Source organism: Aethalodelphis obliquidens, unplaced genomic scaffold (assembly GCF_003676395.1).
Source record: "Aethalodelphis obliquidens isolate GAN/ISIS:26980383/991018 unplaced genomic scaffold, ASM367639v1 scaffold25, whole genome shotgun sequence".
Classification (NCBI taxonomy): Eukaryota; Metazoa; Chordata; class Mammalia; order Artiodactyla; family Delphinidae; genus Aethalodelphis; species Aethalodelphis obliquidens.
The window spans coordinates 13,016,618-13,037,493 of record NW_020837969.1 but is presented as its reverse complement, the minus strand read 5'-3'; the positions used below and the strand labels follow the sequence as shown (position 1 = coordinate 13,037,493).

Sequence of the window (20,876 nt, the reverse complement as noted above, 5' to 3'; positions counted from 1 at the left end):
ACCCAACGCGGCCCAATAAATAACTAAATAAGTAAATTAATTAATTAGCCTCGCCCCAAGCAAGGTCCACTCCTGTCGAATGAAACATGGCAGATGTAGTCCTTCTGAGCCTCTGGGCAAAAACGCCGCCTTCACAGCAGCCTCTAAAGGGCCGAGCAAGGGTAAGGAACAGATGCGTTTCCTTCCGCCTGTGAGCTAGTGCCTCGCACGTTCTCAGTGGCCAGCACTCAGAGACGCTACAGGCAGGCTTGTTTTGCTGGACCAGTGGGTGTTTGTGGGAATTTGGATTTTGTGCCTCTGAACTCTCTCCCCTTCCACGGAGGTGGGAGGGAGCTTTTTCCCTCGTGCAGTTGGCTAGTTTTCTCTGGTGACGAGATTGACCTGTGTTTGGCGGCACAGAACTGGTTTGCTAAGTACTGAGTCGGCCTCCCCCACCCCTTAGGCAGGTCCTCCCATCGGTACAGGGGGCGCTCAGGAAGCTGAAAACTGGAGAGGAAACTGGGGGGGGTGGGGGGACAGGAAAGCCTCCTGAGGATTAGAGGAGAGTGATAGAGAACCAGACCCCCCCAGGTGGCCACCAGGATCTGGGCTTGTCTCCTGCAAGGTGGAGATGAACCGTGTGTGGGCGAGTTTGAACCCGGATGTCCTACAGGCTGGTCTGAAGCTCGCTCTGTCGCATTTTAGACGTGGGACTGAGACGGGAAGGTCTCCCCACCGTCTGTTTGTCCATTTTCTCATCTTCGAAGTGAATACTTCCTTCCAAACCTCCTGCACTCAGATAAGAACACCCAGCACCGGTTGTAACGGATGCTTCTGCCCCTTCTTCACTCACTGTGTGTAAAGGATCTCAGGAAGTTGGCTGGTTAAATGGTGAGCGCAAGTAGTAAACCTGAGGGTTCATGGTTGCATGGTTACATTTATGTCAACATAATGGAGGAGTCTAGGTATTTTTAAAATACCCTGTTCATTATCCTAAAACATCTGGTTGGGAACATCACCTATTAGCTGGTCTTGAATAAAGGCCCTAGTTTGCTCTGTCAAAGATCTTGTGTTGCTGGATAGAACGGATGGCCAGAGAGCCTCTAGGTCCCCGGATGGAAAAGTCTCTTTGTGCCTGTTTATAAAAGGCTGCAGGTGATGGTGGCCTGAACAGGGTAAGATGCATGTGAAATCTGCGTGCTGGGAGGAGTGTATTTTACATGGATGATATTGGAAAGAGCAAAAAAAAGTCATTTTTACCCCCAAGAACTGTGGTTTCCACCTGCTGCTTTTCTCCCTAGAGGTGGATTAGATAAAATCCAGCCCAGTCTTCAGCAGCCTCTTTAGATGTTACTGGGTTCTCCCCACTCCCTCTCTGCTGTCCCTTCCTTCCCCTCCTCCCTCCTTCTCTCCCTCCCTCCTACTTCCTGCCCTCCCCCAATCCATCTCCTTAGAGGAAATAAATGGTAGTAACATAATAGGTGGTTGACTGTTGGGGCCATTTTCTAGATGGAGATGAATGGGACCACAATTTGTAAAGCTCAGGCCTTTCTATCCCTGAGAAATCCTCAAGGATGTAATAATTTGCTTTTGCATTTATTCATTCATTCATTCATTTATATTTATTTTTGGCTGCATTGGGTCTTCATTGCTGCGTGCGGGCTTTCTCTAGTTGCGGCAGGCAGGGGCTACTCTTCGTTGCAGTGCGTGGGGTTCTCATTGCGGTGGCTTCTCTTGTTGCGGAGCACGGGCTCTAGGCGCGCAGGCTTCAGTAGTTGTGGCTCATGGGTTCTAAAGCACAGGCTCAGTAGTTCCTCGGCATGTGGGATCTTCCCGGACCAGGGCTCGAACCCTTGTCCCCTGCATTGGCAGGCAGATTCTTAACCACTGTGTCACCAGGGAAGTCCCTGCTTTTGCATTTAAATATGGGAGTGATGCAAAATGAGTCTCACCATCAAATGTTCCTTTTTCTCAAATATTGGCAAGAGCTCTAGTGCTGGGAACCATCGATTCACAGATGTTCACTGTCTTCCTGTCCTTACTGCCCCTGAGGGGAACTTGAACTTTTATTTCCTAACTCAACCCACGTGGGGAGACTGACCTCTAGAGGAACCTTTGCTTGTATAGCCATTGCCAAATATCCTCGTGACCGCGATTTGACGGTAGGATGGTCACTACCCACTGACTCACAATCTTTTCTTTTTTTAAAACTGGGAAAACTGTATAAACCACATTAAAGAGGAAAGAAAAAACCCTTGATCCTCCCTGACTCAATCTTATTGGCCAATTTCCTGCACATTCCACTGGGGTTGTCTGCATAGCTCTCCCTGTTTTTTGAGTACAACTGAAACCCGCACCTTCACCCCCCATCTGTAGGTTATGTCAGAAGTCCAGAGAGGCCAGATTTAAAATATTTCTTCATTTAAGTAGGTGTTCCTAGAAATAGCTGCATGTACTTGGATAACCCGATAGTTAAATGCCCTGCCTTTGAAATGGCTCAATTCCGTAGCACATACGGACATTTGAGCTTCTGTTGCACTCAGCGTGTAAGCCCTCACCTTGCAGGTGTAACTGAGGTTGCTAACACCCAGGGTTTATGGGTAGCACTTTCGTTCAAGATGAACAGTAACTCGTATGCACATCAAAAATGATGAGTCCTGGGCTCCCCTGGTGGCGCATTGGTTGAGAATCTGCCTGCCAATGCAGGGGACATGGGTTCGAGCCCTGGTCTGGGAAGATCCCACATGCCGCGGAGCAACTAGGCCCGTGAGCCACAACTACTGAGCCTGCGCGTCTGGAGCCTGTGCTCCGCAACAAGAGAGGCCGCGATAGTGAGAGACCCACGCACCCTGATGAAGAGTGGCCCCCACTTGCCGCAACTAGAGAAAGCCCTCACACAGAAACGAAGACCCAGCACAGCCAAAAGTAAATATATTAATTAATTAAAAAATTTTAAAAAATATTACTTCTAATTGTGATAAAATGCACATAATGTTTACCATCTTAACCATTAAAAAAAAAAAATGATGAGGCCTTATGGGCATACTGTGATCATCATGGAGCAACAAAACACAGACCTTGTTGCTCGGTCTTCCCTACCCTCATTTCACTCAGCTCCTCTCCTGAAATTACAGAGTACGCCTTACAGTTAAGTGACAATGTGACCTGTCACCCAGTGTTTCACCTATACCTTAAATTGTACAGTTCTGGCATAGAATTCATTTACTGCTTTATCGTCAAACTTTTGCTACTTTGCTAATTAGAGTAATAATAAATGTCTTGTCCTCGGGTTCCTTTGCCAAGATGATGGCCTTATTTGGGATGTGATTAGCTTCTTTAACTTTGATTTGGCTGTTTTACCAGCATGCCTCTCAAAGTCCTGAAGATCATATACCACCAAAACGGTAGCGTAACCAAAGAATTACTTAGGCAAAAGTTTGTTATAAAACGATACTCCAGAGCAGTGATTCTCAAAGTTGGAACTGGGGAGTTGACCTGTTGTCTTGAAGAGATAGGGTCTCCATATATCCAGAGCTAAACTTCATCTCTTTTTTCAAACCTACCCCCAATCCCTAGTTTCCTATTTTGGATAAATCGGAACTGCTGTTGTCTCAGGCCTCTGACTCTCCCTTCCTGTTTTCCTGCATCCAGTTACCTACCAGTCCCATTCATTCGTGCTTAGCGCCTCCAGTCTGCCCTAGTCCAGGCCCACGTCAGCTGGTCTCTGTGCATCCTGTTCCGTACACTGCTCACCCTCCTTGTAGATTTTAAAGCATTACCCGTATATTCACCACTCCCCTGCTGGGGACCTTAATGCCTCCAGGCTGGCACACCAGAGTCCCCGGAAGGGCCAGCTGAAACGCGGCTGCTGGATCACACCCCCAGAGTTTCCGACTTGGTAGATCTGGCAGAGGGCTCACTAAATGCTTTCCCTACAAGGGCCAGGTGTTACCTTGACCATCCTCTGAGGACCTCAGCTCTGGGGTGAGCCTGTGCTCTGTAGATTCTAGGCTTCTCCTCTCTATTCGTTCCAGCTCCCTCCACGCTCCTCTGCTCAGCCAGTACTCCTGGAGTCCCTCTGGTCGTGTAGGGATAAGGTTTAGCCGCCTTCAGAACAAACCCTGTATCTTATTTGCCTGGTTCCCACCAGCTCTGTTGGCAGCTGTGGGCACCGCTCAGCAGAACGCACTGGGAAGGCAGTATTGCTTTTGCAGAGAGACAACTGAGTAGTGCCACGGATGAGCGACTGTCCTGAGGAGAGGTGTAGGTGGCACCACACTAGGCTGAGGTCATGAGGGCCTCTCCGCGGGCCGCCAGGCTGCCTGGGCCTTCAGGCCATGTGGTGACACGCAGAGCAGGTCGCAGGTCGGCGGGTGGCCAGGAGACAGCTATTTAATGGCGGCTGGCTCCCCTTTAGCAGGCGCACCTTTTACTTTTCTCAGCATTTTTTCTCCTTCCCATTTTCTGTCTTTCAGTCTCCTGTCTCTCTCTTTCTATCTTAGCCTCGATGCCCTGGGTCTTTGGGGTAGCTTCCTGGGTTGAAGAGGCTTCTGATGTTTACTGTAAAGCCACGAATTGCTTCTGAATTTTAATCTGAATATTTGTTGATGAAATGATATAGGCTAAGAAGGACTGGCCTTGTAGTTAGGACACGTTATCAGGTGTCTGAGTAACATTCTACACATTAGTGTTTTACAGGAAAGTTCTTGTTTAACTAAAACTAACCCTGGACATGGGCACGTGATATCCCCATTTTACAGAAAAGAAAACAGACTCCGAGATTAAGAAATAATAATGCAGGATTCTCAAGGGAAGAGATTCTTCCATCTTTATGTGCACGAAGAATAACTTCTTTGCTTTTATAAAGTAGCATGTTGTAGTTAATAATTGTATTTTGGAATCATGGCTACAGGTCTTAGAAAGTTTCTGCCAAGGTAAGACTGTGTGACGATGAGAAAATATGATTGGGTGAAGTTTACCCCAGAAGACTATTAGCAGTTGTAGAGCAAGAGTTAAACACACATATGTAGCACATAGTAGATATTAAAAGAACGTATATAAACATATAAGCAAAAAAAAATGTCTGGAAGGAGCTCACCAAACTGATAACAGGGGCTAGTCATTTTTTTCCTCGACATACTTCTATACTATTAAACATTTTAATAAGTATATAAATGATAACTTTTTTTTTTTTTTTTTTTTGCGGTATGCGGTCCTCTCACTGTTGTGGCCTCTCCCGCTGCGGAGCACAGGCTCCGGACGCGCAGGCTCAGCAGCCATGGCTCACGGGCCCAGCCGCTCCGCGGCATGTGGGATCCTCCCGGACCAGGGCACGAACCCGTGTCCCCTGCATCGGCAGGCGGACTCTCAACCACCGCACCACCAGGGAAGCCCTAAATGCTAACTTTTTAAAAAATATTTATTTATTTATTTGGCTGTGTTGGGTCTTAGTTGCAGCACGCGGGCTTCTCTCTAGTTGCGGAGTGCAGGCTCCCAAGCTCACGGGCTTAGTTGCCCCACAGTGTGTAGGATCTTAGTTCCCCGAGCAGGGATCGAACCCATGTCCCCTGCACTGGAAGGCAGATTCTTAACCACTGGACCACCAGGGAAGTCCCCTATAAATGATAACTTAATAGGGGAAGGAAAGAGCTAATGGGAGGAGGAGTGAAGAATCCTATTTTTTAAAAAACAACAACAACAAGGAAAAGAATCCACCAGCACCTGTCTGGCTGTCTCTTTGCCTTATAAAGGGTCTCCACATTGGTCTGTCCCCTGGAGTGCATCCTGTTTCCCCATCAGCTCTGCCTCTTCAGACTGTTTCCTCTTTGAGACCTCACCTTTTGCCCCTTCCTGAAGCCTTTCCTAGTTTCTTCCTTCAAACCTCATGCTAGAAACAATGTCTCCCACTTTTGAACCGTGCTTTCTTGTGGTACCAGAAGTCCTTGTATCATAATCTAATCTCCCCCAAGAAATTTTAAACAAAAATACCTCTGTACCCCTTGCAGTATCTCTGGGGCCCCAGCATGCTGAGCTGCTCACTGGTTGAGAACTCCTGCCTCTTGAGATGACTTGCCAGTTAGGGGTTCTTGTCCATAACGGGTGTACTTTCTGAGCCAACAGATGGCAACTTAGAGGAGGGGGCACAACGGTAGCAACTCTGCCTCCTTACAAGTGCTGCAGGTCAGTGTGTCCATGCACATCCTACATTTTATAGCTGATGATGGTAACTAGTAGATGCTACCTGAGAAACTGAAGTTGGCAAAGAGAAAAAGCAGTACACATGATCTCCAAAAGACTATAGATAACATGATGGAAGTAAAACTGAACAGTGTGTTCTTTCCTCAAGACCTGACAAAAATTGGTCTTCTGTGCTGCTGGCCACAGTTTGAGAATCAGCACAGTGCATTTAGGGGGTTGGTGTCCAGTCCTCAGACTCCTCAGCCTTGTCTGGCAGGACCAATGCTTAGAGGTCTGTGAGCCTCTTTTCTTTTTCCCTCAGTTGCTTCCTTTTCCCAGGGGTCCTGGATGGACATGGTCCCAGCCTTGCTTCTCTGAAGCCTGCACTTGTCTCCAGGTGGATGATTTATATCAGACGCCAGCACGTCCCGCCCTGGAGTTCATCCAGCAAATGCTCACCGAGCAGCTGCTCCCAGGCCCTGGAGAGGATTGAAGGTGCACACGGTAGACTTATTTTTGATGCTTCCTGCTGACGTGCTTTCTGTCTGTCTGTCTTTTCCCCAGGGCAGCGATGGTGCCCGGAGATCCGTGCTCCTGGACAGTGACGAGCCCTTGGTGTATTTCTATGATGACGTCAGAACACTATATGAAGGTTTCCAGAGGGGCGTACAGATCTCAAGTGAGCATTTGACTGAATCCGTGTGACTAATGCTTCATGTTTCTCCTTCAGAAAGAGGGGTCTTTCGTCAGAAAGCCATATTTGCTCCCAACTTTCTCCCACTCAGTCTGGCTCCCAGCTCCCTGTCTCCTCCCATAACTTCCGCAGAGTGAGTCTCACTGCACACAGGTCCCGCTGGGTGTGCCCCGCGGCCAAGGGCCTTCCGTGGTCACACGTCTTTTAGCTCAGAATAGGCTCTGGCGTTTCTTGCAGTAAAGAGACCTGTTTAATTGCGCCTGATCCAACATTTCTCAAACTTGCTTGACCAGGAGACCCGTATTTTGAGAAATAAACACTGACATCCAAGGAAGCGGGGTTCCATCAGAGACACTTGTGGGGTGTCGGCTCATGGGACTGCCCTTCATCCCTGAGGACGGCACGAAAGACCCCGGGTACCCGGAAGCTGCCCGGCCTTGCAGCCCCTCTCCCTCCTGCCCCATGTAAGAAACAAAATAGAAATAAAGAAACAAACAAAGACTCAGACCAAAACCCAGGGAGAAAACATTTCCAATCTGAATTCATTGTTTCACATCTGAGGACCACAGTAGAATCTACCTGATACTTTGTGGAATGAAAGATACAAACGAGAATCCAGGAATATTTATGCATGTTAAAACGAGAATCTAGGAATATTTATGCATGTTAAGTCCATCCTTTTTTTTTTAAATTTTTTTCTCCTTTCAGATAATGGCCCATGTTTAGGTTCTAGGAAACCAGACCAACCCTATGAATGGCTTTCATACAAACAGGTGAGTTTTCTGGCTGTGTGGCCCCCCCCCTCCGCGAGCCACAGTGCTAGAACATGGCAGTTCTTGGAGCCGTTGAACGTCGGGCAGGAAGGAGTAATGAGCTGTAGGTCCGGTGGGCAGAGGGATTTCTCAGTGTTTATTCTGCCCTACCAGAGCCAAATAGTAGTTTTCAGATCCCTCGTTTTCACAAGTGGTGTAAAAACAGTTCATGTGTGTTGGAAATTTCACATTGCACGATGGTCTTCAGGCCTCACAGAATCTTCACGTGCTTCTGGGTTACATCTTCTTCTTGTCATGTTACTGTTTTGTTCAGGTCTCAGCCTGTCAATAACCAGTATTGTGGCTGGACCAGCCCTCGTGGTTCATATTATGATTGCAAGACGCCTTTCAGCAATAACCATAAGGAAACTTGGAAAAAATAAAGCTTTCTTACTACAGGACATGGAAATGACGCAACACACCTGGGCCACACAAGCGAGGCCTCGGGTAGGGGGAGAGAGAGCGTAGAGCACCTGGGGTTCTGCTTTATTGGGGTCAAAGATGGGGGCCTAGGGTTTCGAGGGCTCACTCTTATTAATGAATTTGAAACAGAAGAGCAGGAACTTAAAGCACAGGAAGAGAGAAAACAAGTGGCTCAGACTGTCAGTTATCAACATCAACCGAGATCTGTAAAACAAAGGAGCCTCATGCAGGGAGGGGACCTGGCTCCTTATCTAGCCTATGGCTGGTGATGCGTCAGCCTTGGCTTGGAAGTGTATGGTCAGCAATCAAAGCTTAAGGCAGGCACTTGCATTACAAAACAAGAGAAAGCCCAGCCTTGGGGTTTACACTACAGTTACCTATAGTGATCTGTTCCTCTATTGCTTCTGTTATATATTGGCTGGAGGAGAGAAAACAGGTCCATTGCAGGTGGGATGTTTGAAGGCAGATTGGAAATCACTGGGGTTTCAGAAGTACATTTGTACATTTCAGACAGAGGCTGGTGAAGATTAAAAAAATAGACTTAAGCTAACTTTGAATTTGTATATTTTTACTTTTTTTTTTTTTTTTTTGTGGTACTTGGGCCTCTCACTGTTGTGGCCTCTCCCATTGCGGAGCACAGGCTCTGGACGCGCAGGCTCAGCGGCCATGGCTCACGGGCTCAGCCGCTCCGCGGCATGTGGGATCTTCCCAGACCGGGGCATGAACCCGTGTCCCCTGCATCGGCAGGCGGACTCTCAACCACTGCACCACCAGGGAAGCCCTGAATTTGTATATTTAAATCACTTTTTCCCCCTAGCCCAGTGATTCTTAGCTTTTGGGGCTAGGAACCCCTGTAAGGTTTTTCGAAGAAAGGTCTGGACCCTCGTTCTAGAGATACAAGTACATGCATAGAATCCCAATAAGCTCTGAAAACCATCTAGGTACTCGCGGGTTCCCAGCCCTGACACACAAGCAGGAGTTGTGAAACAGTGCATGGGGTATGGAAGTAATAAGCATGTTAATGTCATTCTTGCTGTCGCCTGGCCAGTGTTGCTTTCACCGCCATTGCTGCGTACGGGGGGGCACTGTGTGCCAGAACCCACAGGCTTCTGGGGCAGGAATAGGTGTGGTTCTGTTTTCTGCGGGCGTGGGTGTGGATTTAAAGTGCTCTTGAGAATTTACCAACTGAGAATAAAGAAAAGAATTCCAAATTAAGATTCAAAAAAAATTTTTTTAGTTCATTTGGGGTAAGAATGAGCAGAGGATGAGGGATGGGGGCAGGGATATAGCCCTGCCTAATTTTTATGAATCTACCTATTTTTACATAGTTTAATTAATAGTATGCATTTTTGTATTCATTTATCTCACTTAAAATTGTTACAAATACTCTGTTTGATATGGTTTTCATAACTGTAGTATTTACTAGCTGTAGAACATTTTCTTAGAGATTTACCATCATTTACTTAACCATCCAGCCATTGGTCTTTTTTCCCCTAGACTTTTATGACTTTAGATAATTTTGAAATACATATCTTTGTACCTAAAGTTTTTTCAAACCTCTGGTTAGGATTGGGTTATTTCCAAAGAATAAATTCTCAAGAATAGAATTGTGGAGCCTAATGATAAGAGCTTGTTCTTATTTTTTTTTTAAAGATCTCCCCCAAACTTGTTGTTTGTGTGTTTATATCAAAGGACAAGTTTTGGCTGCTTGGTTGCTCTTTATAAACACAGACACAAAGTTCTGTGTCCCTGGATTGCTTTTATAATTTTATAAAACTGAAGTATAAAAGTATAGAAACTAAACTAAAGTACAGAAACTCTGACATGTATCATCTGTGACCTGCAGCTGTTGGGGTGAAGTTCATTTGCTTTGCAGAAGGAACTGTATGATCAGTTTTCTTACAGTGAGTTCTGGTGATTCAAACCTTGAACTTTACAAAACTGTGTAACTAAAGGAATACCTGTTTGCCCCTGTTCTTCCCCGCAGGCAGTGCTGCTTCTTGGCTAAGGTATTAGGCTTGGCCATCACAGGAAACTGTGTTCCTTGCGTTGGGCCTGATGCTCTTCCTCATTTTTTCTCCCCCGTTTTAGGTTGCAGAGATGTCAGAGTGTGTGGGCTCGGCGCTGCTCCACAAGGGCTTCAAGGCGGCCCCAGATCAGTTCATCGGCATCTTTTCTCAGAACAGACCTGAGGTATTAACCATTAGGCACTCACCGTACATGGTTTGGAGAGGTCTCAGATGGAAGAACCAGTTAGGGTTCACACCTATCTCTGCTTCGGACCAGATTCTTTGGTCTGATTACCTCTGAGAACATGACTTTGTGTTATGCCTTAGAGAGTTACATGTATGAAAACCCAAACCAGGCCCTTCTTAGCCTTTAGGTAGGAAAAAAAAAAATCACTTTTAAAGAAAATTATGGTTTTTGTTTTTTTAAAATCAGGTCCCCAAACAAAAACTAGTGAAGAAAGTCTTAGAACAAATAACTAACAAAGAAGTCTTCCCACGTTAAGGGCTTCCTCTGTGATTAGAAAAATGGCATTAATAAATGACAGAGAAACTTGGATACATTTTTGTCAGTAGCAAACTCTCATCTTTTCTCTCTAAAAGGTCTGGGCTCTCTCTGCCCAGGTTATAAAGTTTAAAATCCCAGGGGCCATGGGGAAGGGGCCTCACTGGGAGCTGGCCTTATTTTGGGCAAGCAGACTGTTGTTTAGCCATCCAGGCCCATGCCTGGTGCTTCTGTAAACCACTGTATTAAATTACATTTAAATGAGAAGCCCCCTGGAGCTATTGCCTGTAGTGTGAGTAAACAAATAGTGGCATAGCTGGTGCAGAAAAATTCAAGCACTGGGCTTGAAGAAATTGAATTGATTCTTAGACCTACTTGGGTCCAAAAGACACGTTGGTTCAATCCCTGTGCTACTATTTTATAAATCAGAGTGGTTTCTCAGCGGGTTGTTTTTAATAAATTTATTTATTTATTATTTTTGGCTGCCTTGGGTCTTCGTTGCTGGGCACAGGCTTTCTCTAGTTGCGGCGAGCTGCGGCTACTCTTCGTGCGGTGCACGAGCTTCTCATTGCCGTGGCTTCTCTTGTTGGGGAGCACAGGCTCTAGGCGTGTGGGCTTCAGTAGTTGCAGCACGTGGGCTCAGTAGTTGTGGCACGCAGGCTCTAGAGCGCAGGCCCAGTAGTTGTGGTGCGCAAGCTTAGTTGCCCCGTGGCATGTGGGATCTTCCTGGACCAGGGCTTGAACCCGTGTCACCTGCGTTGGCAGGTGGATTCTTAACCACTGCGCTACCAGCAAAGTCCAAGGTGGAGTCTTGATGCCTACGAGGGTGGGGAGGCCAAGGGAATGTCAGGAACAATGGCACGCTTTCGTGGAGCAGCATGTCTGTGATGGGGGATGAAGCATTTCACTGTGGTGGAGGGTGGAGTGGCAGGATGAGAGAGAGAGACAGCTCCAGGCCAAGTGAATGTGAGTGGGTTGTGCTTGCTCCCCATGGCCGCTGTGCCCTTATCCGTGCCGTGTGTTCTGCGGACGATGGGCACCACTGAGGATTATAAGCGAAAGAGGGACGCTGCTGCATCTGCCTTGTAGGCGGGTCAGTTGCTGTGTGGCTGATGTGTTTAGAGGAAGATGACCAGTGACTGTGTCACTTCTTTCCTTCCTCACTTTCCTAGGGAACCTTCCAGGACAGTTTTCCCGGTAGACAGTGTGTCCCTCTTCCCCTAGTCCCAGGCCCTACGGCACACTGTGGCCAGATTGCTGTCCCTTAGAGCCCCAGTTGCTGTTTGGCTGAGAAACCCCAGAGGCTGCACCTTGCCAGGGACATAGAGCCAGGCTCCCCCGTGGCCTCAGGCCGGCTCCAGCCCTCGCTCCAGCCTAGCCAGTCCTCACAGCCCTGCTGGGCCGTCCCTGCCAGCCTGGTGGCTCACTGATGCCCCCTCTCGCTGCCTTTTTTTTTTTAATATTTATTTGGCTGCGTTGGGTCTTAGTTGCGGCACGTGGGATCTTCCTTGCGGCATGCAGGATCTTTCATTGCAGCACACGGGCTTCTCTCTAGTTGTGGCACACGGGCTCAGTAGTTGTGGCACGTGGGCTTAGTTGCTCCGCGGCATGTGGGATCTTAGTTCCCTGACCAGAGATCGAACCTGCGACGGCTGCATTGGAAGGCAGATTCTTACCCACTGGACTACCCTCCCTGCTTTTTTTTTTAACATCTTTATTGGAGTATAATTGCTTTAAAATGGTGTGTTAGTTTCTGCTTTATAACAAAGTGAATCAGTTATACATATACATATGTTCCCATATCTCTTCCCTCTTGGGTCTCCCTTTACCCTCCCCGCTTTGATCTCACAGTCCCGGCTCCCAGAGTTCCCTTACCTTTCTTTCCACCTGTCCAAATCGTGCTGCTCTTGAAAAGGGCAAGCTCGGTTACCTCCCCAACCAAGGAGGCCTACTGCAGGCTGTCTTGCCTCTGAGCCCGTCACTCTCATGCTGTTCATTCTCTTTTCACATATTTGCCTCAAATTTTCAGGCAAATTGTACTTTTCTTTTAAGAAGTGAGCAAGTGTTTTGCTCTCATTAGGAATCCCTTTGGTGCCTGGCACATAGTAGTAGATACACAGATGTCAGTTTTGCTACATCTGGTGTTTCCATGTTGAATCTCTATAGAGTATTGTTTTCCCTGGAGTGGTTCCACAGTATCTTATTTTCTCACCCTGATCTTTACGTTTTCTTTAGTGGGTGATCATTGAACAGGGATGCTTTGCTTATTCGATGGTGATCGTTCCCCTCTACGACACCCTCGGAACAGAAGCAATTACCTACATCATCAACAAAGGTATGTTTGCGGCCTTTAGGGGCACTTGGCATAGTTATTGGTTAGACACAGAGACTACATTTGCTGATACATGGTATGATAGGGATTTTTCCATTTAAATGTACATCTACCCTCCTATTCAAAAATGTAGTACTTAACCTGGTGTCAGATGTTACAGTCAAGCTTTTAGTATCCCAGAGCTGGTTCCTCACTGTGTCTCTTCACTTCCAGCTGAACTCTCTCTGGTTTTTGTGGACAAGCCAGGGAAGGCCATCCTCTTATTAGAAGGTGTAGAAAATAAATTAACACCATCCCTTAAAACTATCGTTCTCATGGACTCCTATGGCAGTAATCTGTCTGACCGAGGCAAGAAGTGCGGGGTGGAGCTCATCAGCTTGAAGGCGATGGAGGTGAGTCACCCTGCCCTGCCCACCTCACTGCAGGGTTTCCCTGAGGTCATTTTGGCTCAAATGTGGTGTCCAGTGCGGCCACAAAGTCCCAACTCTGGCTGGTCCTGTAAAAGATGGAGAGCAGAGATCTCTGTCTCATTACTGGAAAGAAGAATTCTACCCGCATGCCCAGTGGTAATCCATCACACTTTACAGGAAGTGTTCTCATCAGGCGAGCTGCAGTGCTCACATACTCACTCTAGAGCACTGACAAGCCATGCCAATAAATGCTGGAAATGGGAATTTCAGATTCAGCCAGAGATTTAAGTTTGTATGTCCTCTTTAGGCTTTAACACCTTTTACTCACTGATTTATCTCTTAAACGGAGCCAGACATAGAAATCTGCCTCGTTATTCCTTTCCCCAGGTTGCTTTTATAGGGTCCTGGTGAATTTCTAGCATAAGAGGCTTGATTTGATTTATTCTTGTATTATATTTAAGATTCACCTTAATCACAACTTTAAAGGTAACCATTCTAGGAAAATGAGTGTGGTCCATACTTTAATTGATTGTTTGACATCGGATCCTACAAGAAGCTAGTCTCCCCAGTTTTTGGATTAAACTTCAATCCAGAACTGGGCAAGAGGAGGCCCTTGTTATTATGTGCACATCACGGGAAGTAATAGATTCAGTAGAATAAGTCATTCTCTTTCTGAAAATGTTATAAATATTTTCCTGGAACTGTTATAAAAATAGGGTTTTGAATTTTATTTACAGTTCTCCTTCTATCAAGAATTTGAGCTACGAGGAAGGATCTATAAAACCTTTCCTGGGGAACTTAGTTGTCACAGAGAATCTGTCATTTGTTCTGTCAGAGCTTCTGCCTCTCTCACTCACACACACACACACACACACACACACACACACACACACGATAGCATACAACAGGAGTCCATAAGAGCTAATGGATATGCTGAATTGTTAAATTGGGTTTTTAACTAGATTTTCACCTAGCATTTCCCTATTTTTGTATTTTTTTACTTGTAACCCCATTTCATAATTATATCTTTTCCCCCATTTTTCCTCTTCCTGCTGCCCCCACCACACACAGACACATACACAAGCATTTTTTTGTCTTTTTTGACTGCTCTGTATGATAAAGAAGTAATCTTAAGATTAAAATTTAGATAAGTAAATGACCAAAGATTATAATGTAAAGTTTATATTAAAATATTTATAAAAGACATTGTTTTACACTTACCTGTATAATATGATTCATATTGGGTTTTTAAAATTTTTATAAGCAAAATATTAAATTTTTAAGCAATGAATTTAAAACTAACTTTTTGGTTGATCATGTGATCTAATTTTTATTAATGTCTATTTTTATAGCATCAAAAATAGAAACATTGGTATTTTTGCATTTTTTCCAATATTTTGTTATGAAAATTTTCAAATATGCAAATAAGTTGAAAGAATTGAGCAGTAGACCACTATATCCCACCAAGAGTCTACAATTAACATTTTAATATATCTGCTTTATCACAGATTAATCATTCTATCTCTTTATTCACTTCACTGATTTGTCTTTTTTATTCATTTTCAGTAGGGTACAAATTTTATCACTCCCAAATACTTCATTAAGTAGAATTCAGTTTTCCTTCTGTTTATGGTTTTTTTTTATTTTGGCATTTGGAACCTAAAGATGACAACTTTAATTTTTATAATAGCTGTATTTTTTCCTAAATAATGACATAAGTCAGGCTTCAGGCTATGAAACTTTCTTGGCAAATAATGGAGTAATTTGGATAATTTTTTTCTAATAAATTAAAAGTCTAATTGCATATAACTTGCTTTATTTTACTTAACATCAATTTTTGAAGAATTAGAGATCTTAAGAAGTTAATGTAAGAATTTTAAAAAGATGAGTGGAAATTTGGATCTGATAAAGATTATTTTAGAAAAAAGATTGGTGGAATTATCGTTACTTTAACTCTTAGTTGACTTCTATTTGGATGTCAATGTTCCTATTTTTAATTAGTGGTCTGTTATATATATAATTTAAAGTGTGATTAGGATTAAAAACTGTTTAAAACTGTATGCTGGGTAGAAACTCACTGAGCCCTGAGCCCACCCATCTAATTTCCATTTATTTCTAGGCATGCTCATTCCACATGCTCACTCAAGCTGTTCGATTTTCATAGGAAAAGAATATTAATAGTTCATTAAAAAAAATTAATAGATATTAAAGTGGTCATGGAGACACCTTCATGAAGTAACACCATCAGAATTAGCCCTTGGTAGTAACTAGGAGTCCGCCTTTGGGAAATGCCGTGCCTCAGAAATGAATCTGTTGTTCTTAACCTTCATAGCCATTCGCAAGTGGTCTTAGAGCTTCTGTCGTGGCCTGTTTTATAATCGGAGATGCCCCAATCCTTGCTCTGATCCATGTGGGGAATACAGATAGTTGAGCCTCTCCAGAATGGCCACCAGTTAAGTCTGGCAGAGACTGATTTTCTCTCTCCAGATTGAAGATGTCAGTTCTGCAGAATGGGGTGATCACATATCTGTGCTGAGCTCTGGTTTTGGAAGGTTACAGAGCAGCTGTGGTTCTCTGATTACGGTGCAGAGCTGGGCTTTGTTAAAGGCTGTGATAGGGGAGTGGAAACCAGAAGAACGTGTAAAAGACTTGGATTCCTGTCTTCTGAATAAATCCTGTTTCAAAGGCCAGTCCTAATACCATCGATATAGTTTTATATAAGAGAGAAAACAACCAGAAAATGGCTTCTTAGAACGATGGGTAAGTATTTGGGTTCAGGTTAATGAAAATTGCTGTAGTTTATTTAATTTGAAATGTGTGCTGTCTTTGAGTCAGCTGGGAGCGAATCCCACAGAAAAGTCACCTTGAACTGACTTGATGTGACTTTTGTTCTTTACAGTTAGAAAATGTTTCCATTTAAGATTTTTTTTTTCTCTTCTCTTTAAGGACCTGGGAAGAGCCAACAGACGGAAACCCAAGGTGAGTGCACCATGTGCGACCCTGCCCCAGCCTCTGTGTAGCTTCCGTGTCTAATCAGCTCAGAGTCTAGTAGAAATCTTGAGTGATTATCTTATGACTTAGTTTTCTATTCTATTCTGATTTATACTGGCTTTTTTTTTTTTTTTAATATGCTGCAGCCTCCAGCACCTGAAGATGTTGCAATAATTTGCTTCACAAGTGGCACTACAGGTCAGTTTTGAAAAGGAATTGTTTCTCAGTGGTATCTGGAAGTGTATATTCCCTGCCTCTTCTTGTGGATGACTTATTCGAGCTATAGATGGACTAGAACTAGAAGAGACAGAAGTGTTCAAGCCTGTCTTACGGTAGCTCTATAAGACGTTCCCAGAATCTGAGCACGTCCTCAAACATTTATGAAAGGTCACAGTAGGTAGGATCACCCATCTTCCTGGGACAAAGTGTGTCCATGGTTTCCAGAAATAAAATTGCTGGATTTTCTTCTCTTACTGCTACACACACCCTCTAAAACTTGCCCATATTAGTAAAGATGGTTTAAGATAATAAGTTTCATTTTAAAGGATTGCAGATGGCTCAGGAATTTAATGTGACTAACTTTTGGCTTTCATGGGTGTACCTCACACTACAGGCATCAGAGGCTCTAATGATATGGGGTTTCTGGGCTTCTGTCATGTCCATCATTCTTGGATGGAGTTTCTGTCCTCTAACTTTGTTCTGTTCATATGTGTTCACAGGCAACCCCAAAGGAGCACTGATCACCCATCGAAATGTAGTGAGCGATTGTTCAGCATTTATTAAAATGACAGAGGTAAACTTTGGGGATATTGTCATCTTTCTTCATATCCATTGGTTGGCATCAGTCCTCAAGAATGAAGGTGGTAAAAGCCCTACTATCATGTTAGGCATGGGCTGTATTTGAAACACTGTCTGAAATACAGATAAGGTCTGAGCTTTCGTACATTCACCTTCTCCCAAATAGTTTTCACTGTGGACCTAATCCCCAACTCCTGCTGTGACCGTTAGGATGAATTGACAGATAGAATTTATTCCATCTTTTATATGGTAAAACTTTATTTGGATACTGCTCTATAAATGTTTCCAGGAAAGGACAGAGAAGAACTGACTCTCTTGTTTTTATCTCCTATTTTAGTATGGAAAAGAATTAATTTCTTTAAGTTGACAAAGAAATGTTAAATGCTGCTGAAGGTTTTTTGGATTATTATCGTTTTTATTATTTATTATGCTTGATTGGATTTGGCTTCCACTTTATAAGAAGGATTAAAGCCTCAAACTTTAGTTACTTCCTATAATCTTAAAGTTTGCTTTGTAAGTATCTTAGTCTGCCTGGGCTGCCGCAACAAAATAATGCAGACTGGATGGCTTAAACAACAGACATGTATTTTCTCACAGTTTTGGAGGGTAGAAGTCCATGATTGAGGTGCCAGCAGGTTTGGTTCTGGTGAAGGCTCCCTTCTTGGCTTGTAGACCGCAGGCCCCTCACCACCCCTCCCCCGACCTCTCCTCTGTTTGCATACGGAGAACAAGAGAGAGGTTTCTGGTGTTTCTTCCTGTTCTTACAAGGACACCAGCCTTATTGGATCAGGGCCCCACCCTCATGACCTCATTTAACCTTAATGACCTTCCCTGTCTCCAAATACAGTCACTTTGGGGGCTAGGGCTTTAACATATAACTTTGAGGGGGATGGTCACAATTCAGTCTGTAACACCAAAGGTCTATTTCAAACTTGCCGTTTAAAAAAGTACTTATTGAATAATATAATGAATGCCTTTCCCTCATATCCTTTGCACACTTTTACATAATTTGCTTTTGCAAATTACATGTCTCTGGGAGGGCTCCATACGGTCTGCTTTTTGTGGTAGGAGCCTGTGCTTAATGGTTTCGGGGAATGGGCACCTTTGGCGACTGCAGAAGCTCAATCTCACTTTCACTTATACTTACACTTTCTTAATCCTTTCCGTATATACTTTCTAAACAGAGTTCAACATTTAGTACCTTACCAAGTGAAATTTTAATTTCCTTATTGACCTTCAAAGAAAACTTAAAATTCATGAATCATTGAAGTAAATGTTTACAGTTAATGTTAATATTAAGATTAATAATTTGTAATTTATAATAATAAAATGGAAAATTCCTGGAAATGCTAATGCTTTTCTGCCTGTCTGGTGTCTTTGCTTTCCAGGGTGCATTCGTTGCTTCCTCAGATGATACTTTGATCTCTTTCTTGCCTCTCGCCCACATGTTTGAGAAAGTTGTAGAGGTAGGCACTGAGTTTTATTTTGTTTGTGCATATGTGTTTGGTTGTGTTCTGCTAAGTTGTTGTGTTTTACAGAAAGCACTTGTCTTGAATGCTAGTGACGCAGACATTTCATTTTTACCATTGCACACATGCATGAGTGGTTCACGCAGATAAGTTTGAGTGTGCAGACTGTCCTCTACGTAGAGAGTTCTTTGCTCAGGCCCATTTTAGAAATTGAGCTAATTATTTAAGAGTATAATTTTTTTTCTGGGTCCAGATACTTGAACTTTAATACTCATTTTAAAATTGGAAGCTCAGACTTTTGAAGGACACGAATATGGACGTGAATTCAGAAAGATGAGCTGTGAATGTAGAATTTTTATGAATACCATCCCACAAAGGCTGGTGAGGCTTCAGTTCTGTAAGAAGTCTCTATTTTTTTTTTTTTTTTGGGCCACGCCATACGGCTTCTGGGATCTTAGTACCCCGACCAGCGATCGAACCCGTGCTCTCTGCAGTGGAAGGTACGGAGTCCTAACCACTGGACCGCCAGGGAAGTCTCTATTTTTGACTGCTTGTTCATAAGGCACAAGTTGATTCCAGATTAATTTTTTCAGCAATATTCCAAGTGCCTTTGGCAAAGCGGGATGACCTTTAGCTGACCTCTGCCTGAGCTCCTCATACACGAGTGTGTGACTAATTTAAAAACTGACCAAGAACCATCTTTTTTCCTTCTTGGACAGTTTTGGATTGTATGCTTATAGGAGAAGCAGTGAGCACTGCTCACTCATTTAATGAATGTTCACGGGGCACCAGCTGTGTTGCAGGTACTGGGCAGGTGTTAGAGAGAGCGGGGCAGCTGATAAAATCCCGGCCCTTTGACTAGCTGCTGCCCTGTAGGATTCACTTCCCCCAAAGGATCAAGGATCTTCCATCAGATACTTGTGTCTCCTGCACGCCTCAGGAGACCTTGTGAGTTTACAGAGTGATTGCAGAGGTGTTGACAGTGGAACTAGTTTTCAAAGTGTGCCCAGGAGGCAGGCCACACTGAACAGAAACCTCCGAGCTTTAATTTTTAAACAATGAACCTTTCTAGTTGTTTCTGCTTTCAAGCCTGAGACCGTTTGTACTTCCGTTGCATCATCTCTTGAATCTCTCTTTCTTTTTAAAATTTAAAACAGGCAGACTCTTTGTCAAGTGCCTGTGGCTTGCCAGTGCAGCTTGCATCAGACAGGAAAAAATTCAGGCACTAGGTTACAGCTGAATGCAAACTGCTGCGGTACAGATGGCCTAGTGCCTCAGCCGCAACGTATTCTGACTACTCGGAATTTTTTAGTTAGATTCAGATAGAAGAGATGAGACTTTAAAAAGCTAAGGCAAGTAGCTAAGTTTTTCTGATGAGAATAAGTTAGACCTAAAGTTTCTAGAAGGCTAAAAATACTTGGATTATCGCATACCATGTCATTCATTCAGCAGATATTTATTATTGAAGCTAAAATAGCAGAAGCTCTCTGATAATCACTGAAAACCACATTCCCTGGTTTCTTACTAGTCCTTTTATCTTCAGGATAATCGAGAGCGATGCCACATGCCCGTGTTGTACAAGGACGCAAGCACGTTGTTTTAAAAGCTCCCTACATTTAGGAACTTTATGATTTCTGGAAGCTGGTCTGAAATGCTAACACTGGAGCCTTGTGTGTCTGTGTGTGTTGTGTGATGCCTGCTGCAATGATGACATGTTGGATGTTTCCATTTACCTCTCTAGTTTTTGATGCTGAGTCACGGAGCTAAAATAGGATTTTTCCAAGGAGACATCAGGCTGCTTATGGATGATCTCAAGACCCTTCAACCCACCGTCTTCCCTGTGGTCCCCAGACTGCTGAACCGGATGTTTGACCGAGTAAGTGCCAAGCGAAGAGAAGGGGCAGAGGTCCAGACCTTGAGTCCAAGACCATGTGTGACCATGGCCGCTGCCCTTACTCTCTCGAGGGACTGCAGTTTACCCCTCTGCTAATAAAGCTGAGTGCTTTTACCTCCCAGAGCTGTGAGTGACGGTTATAAGAGAAAGTGCCCGTGGACACACCTTGTCAACTGGAAGGCACAATACAGGTGTGAGGTGGAGCTTGTTTTATTTTCATGATAAACTCTTTGAGCCTCTGTTTTCTCATCTTTACAGTGGACTGTTACGTCCTCCATCTCATAAAGATGCTAATTACATCATATGAAAAGGCTTTATAAATTGTAAAGCCCCACTGCATGAAAAGTATTACTTACTTAGCCACCCTGAGAGACGCGGCTAAACCC

General features: G+C 44.2%; 1 protein-coding gene across 2 annotated transcripts in view; it reads left to right on the top strand.

Moving 5' to 3' along the window:
* ACSL1 (acyl-CoA synthetase long chain family member 1) overlaps positions 1–20,876 on the top strand; it is a 71,214-nt gene that overhangs the window by 34,126 nt on the left and 16,212 nt on the right. For both annotated transcript variants that reach the window (XM_027122622.1, XM_027122621.1), the window contains exons 3-12: positions 6,721–6,835; positions 7,559–7,623; positions 10,177–10,278; positions 12,832–12,931; positions 13,142–13,320; positions 16,285–16,317; positions 16,476–16,527; positions 17,049–17,122; positions 18,516–18,593; positions 20,338–20,472. In XM_027122622.1, coding sequence (XP_026978423.1) covers positions 6,721–6,835; positions 7,559–7,623; positions 10,177–10,278; positions 12,832–12,931; positions 13,142–13,320; positions 16,285–16,317; positions 16,476–16,527; positions 17,049–17,122; positions 18,516–18,593; positions 20,338–20,472 — 933 coding nt within the window. The remainder of the gene's footprint in view (positions 1–6,720; positions 6,836–7,558; positions 7,624–10,176; positions 10,279–12,831; positions 12,932–13,141; positions 13,321–16,284; positions 16,318–16,475; positions 16,528–17,048; positions 17,123–18,515; positions 18,594–20,337; positions 20,473–20,876) is intronic.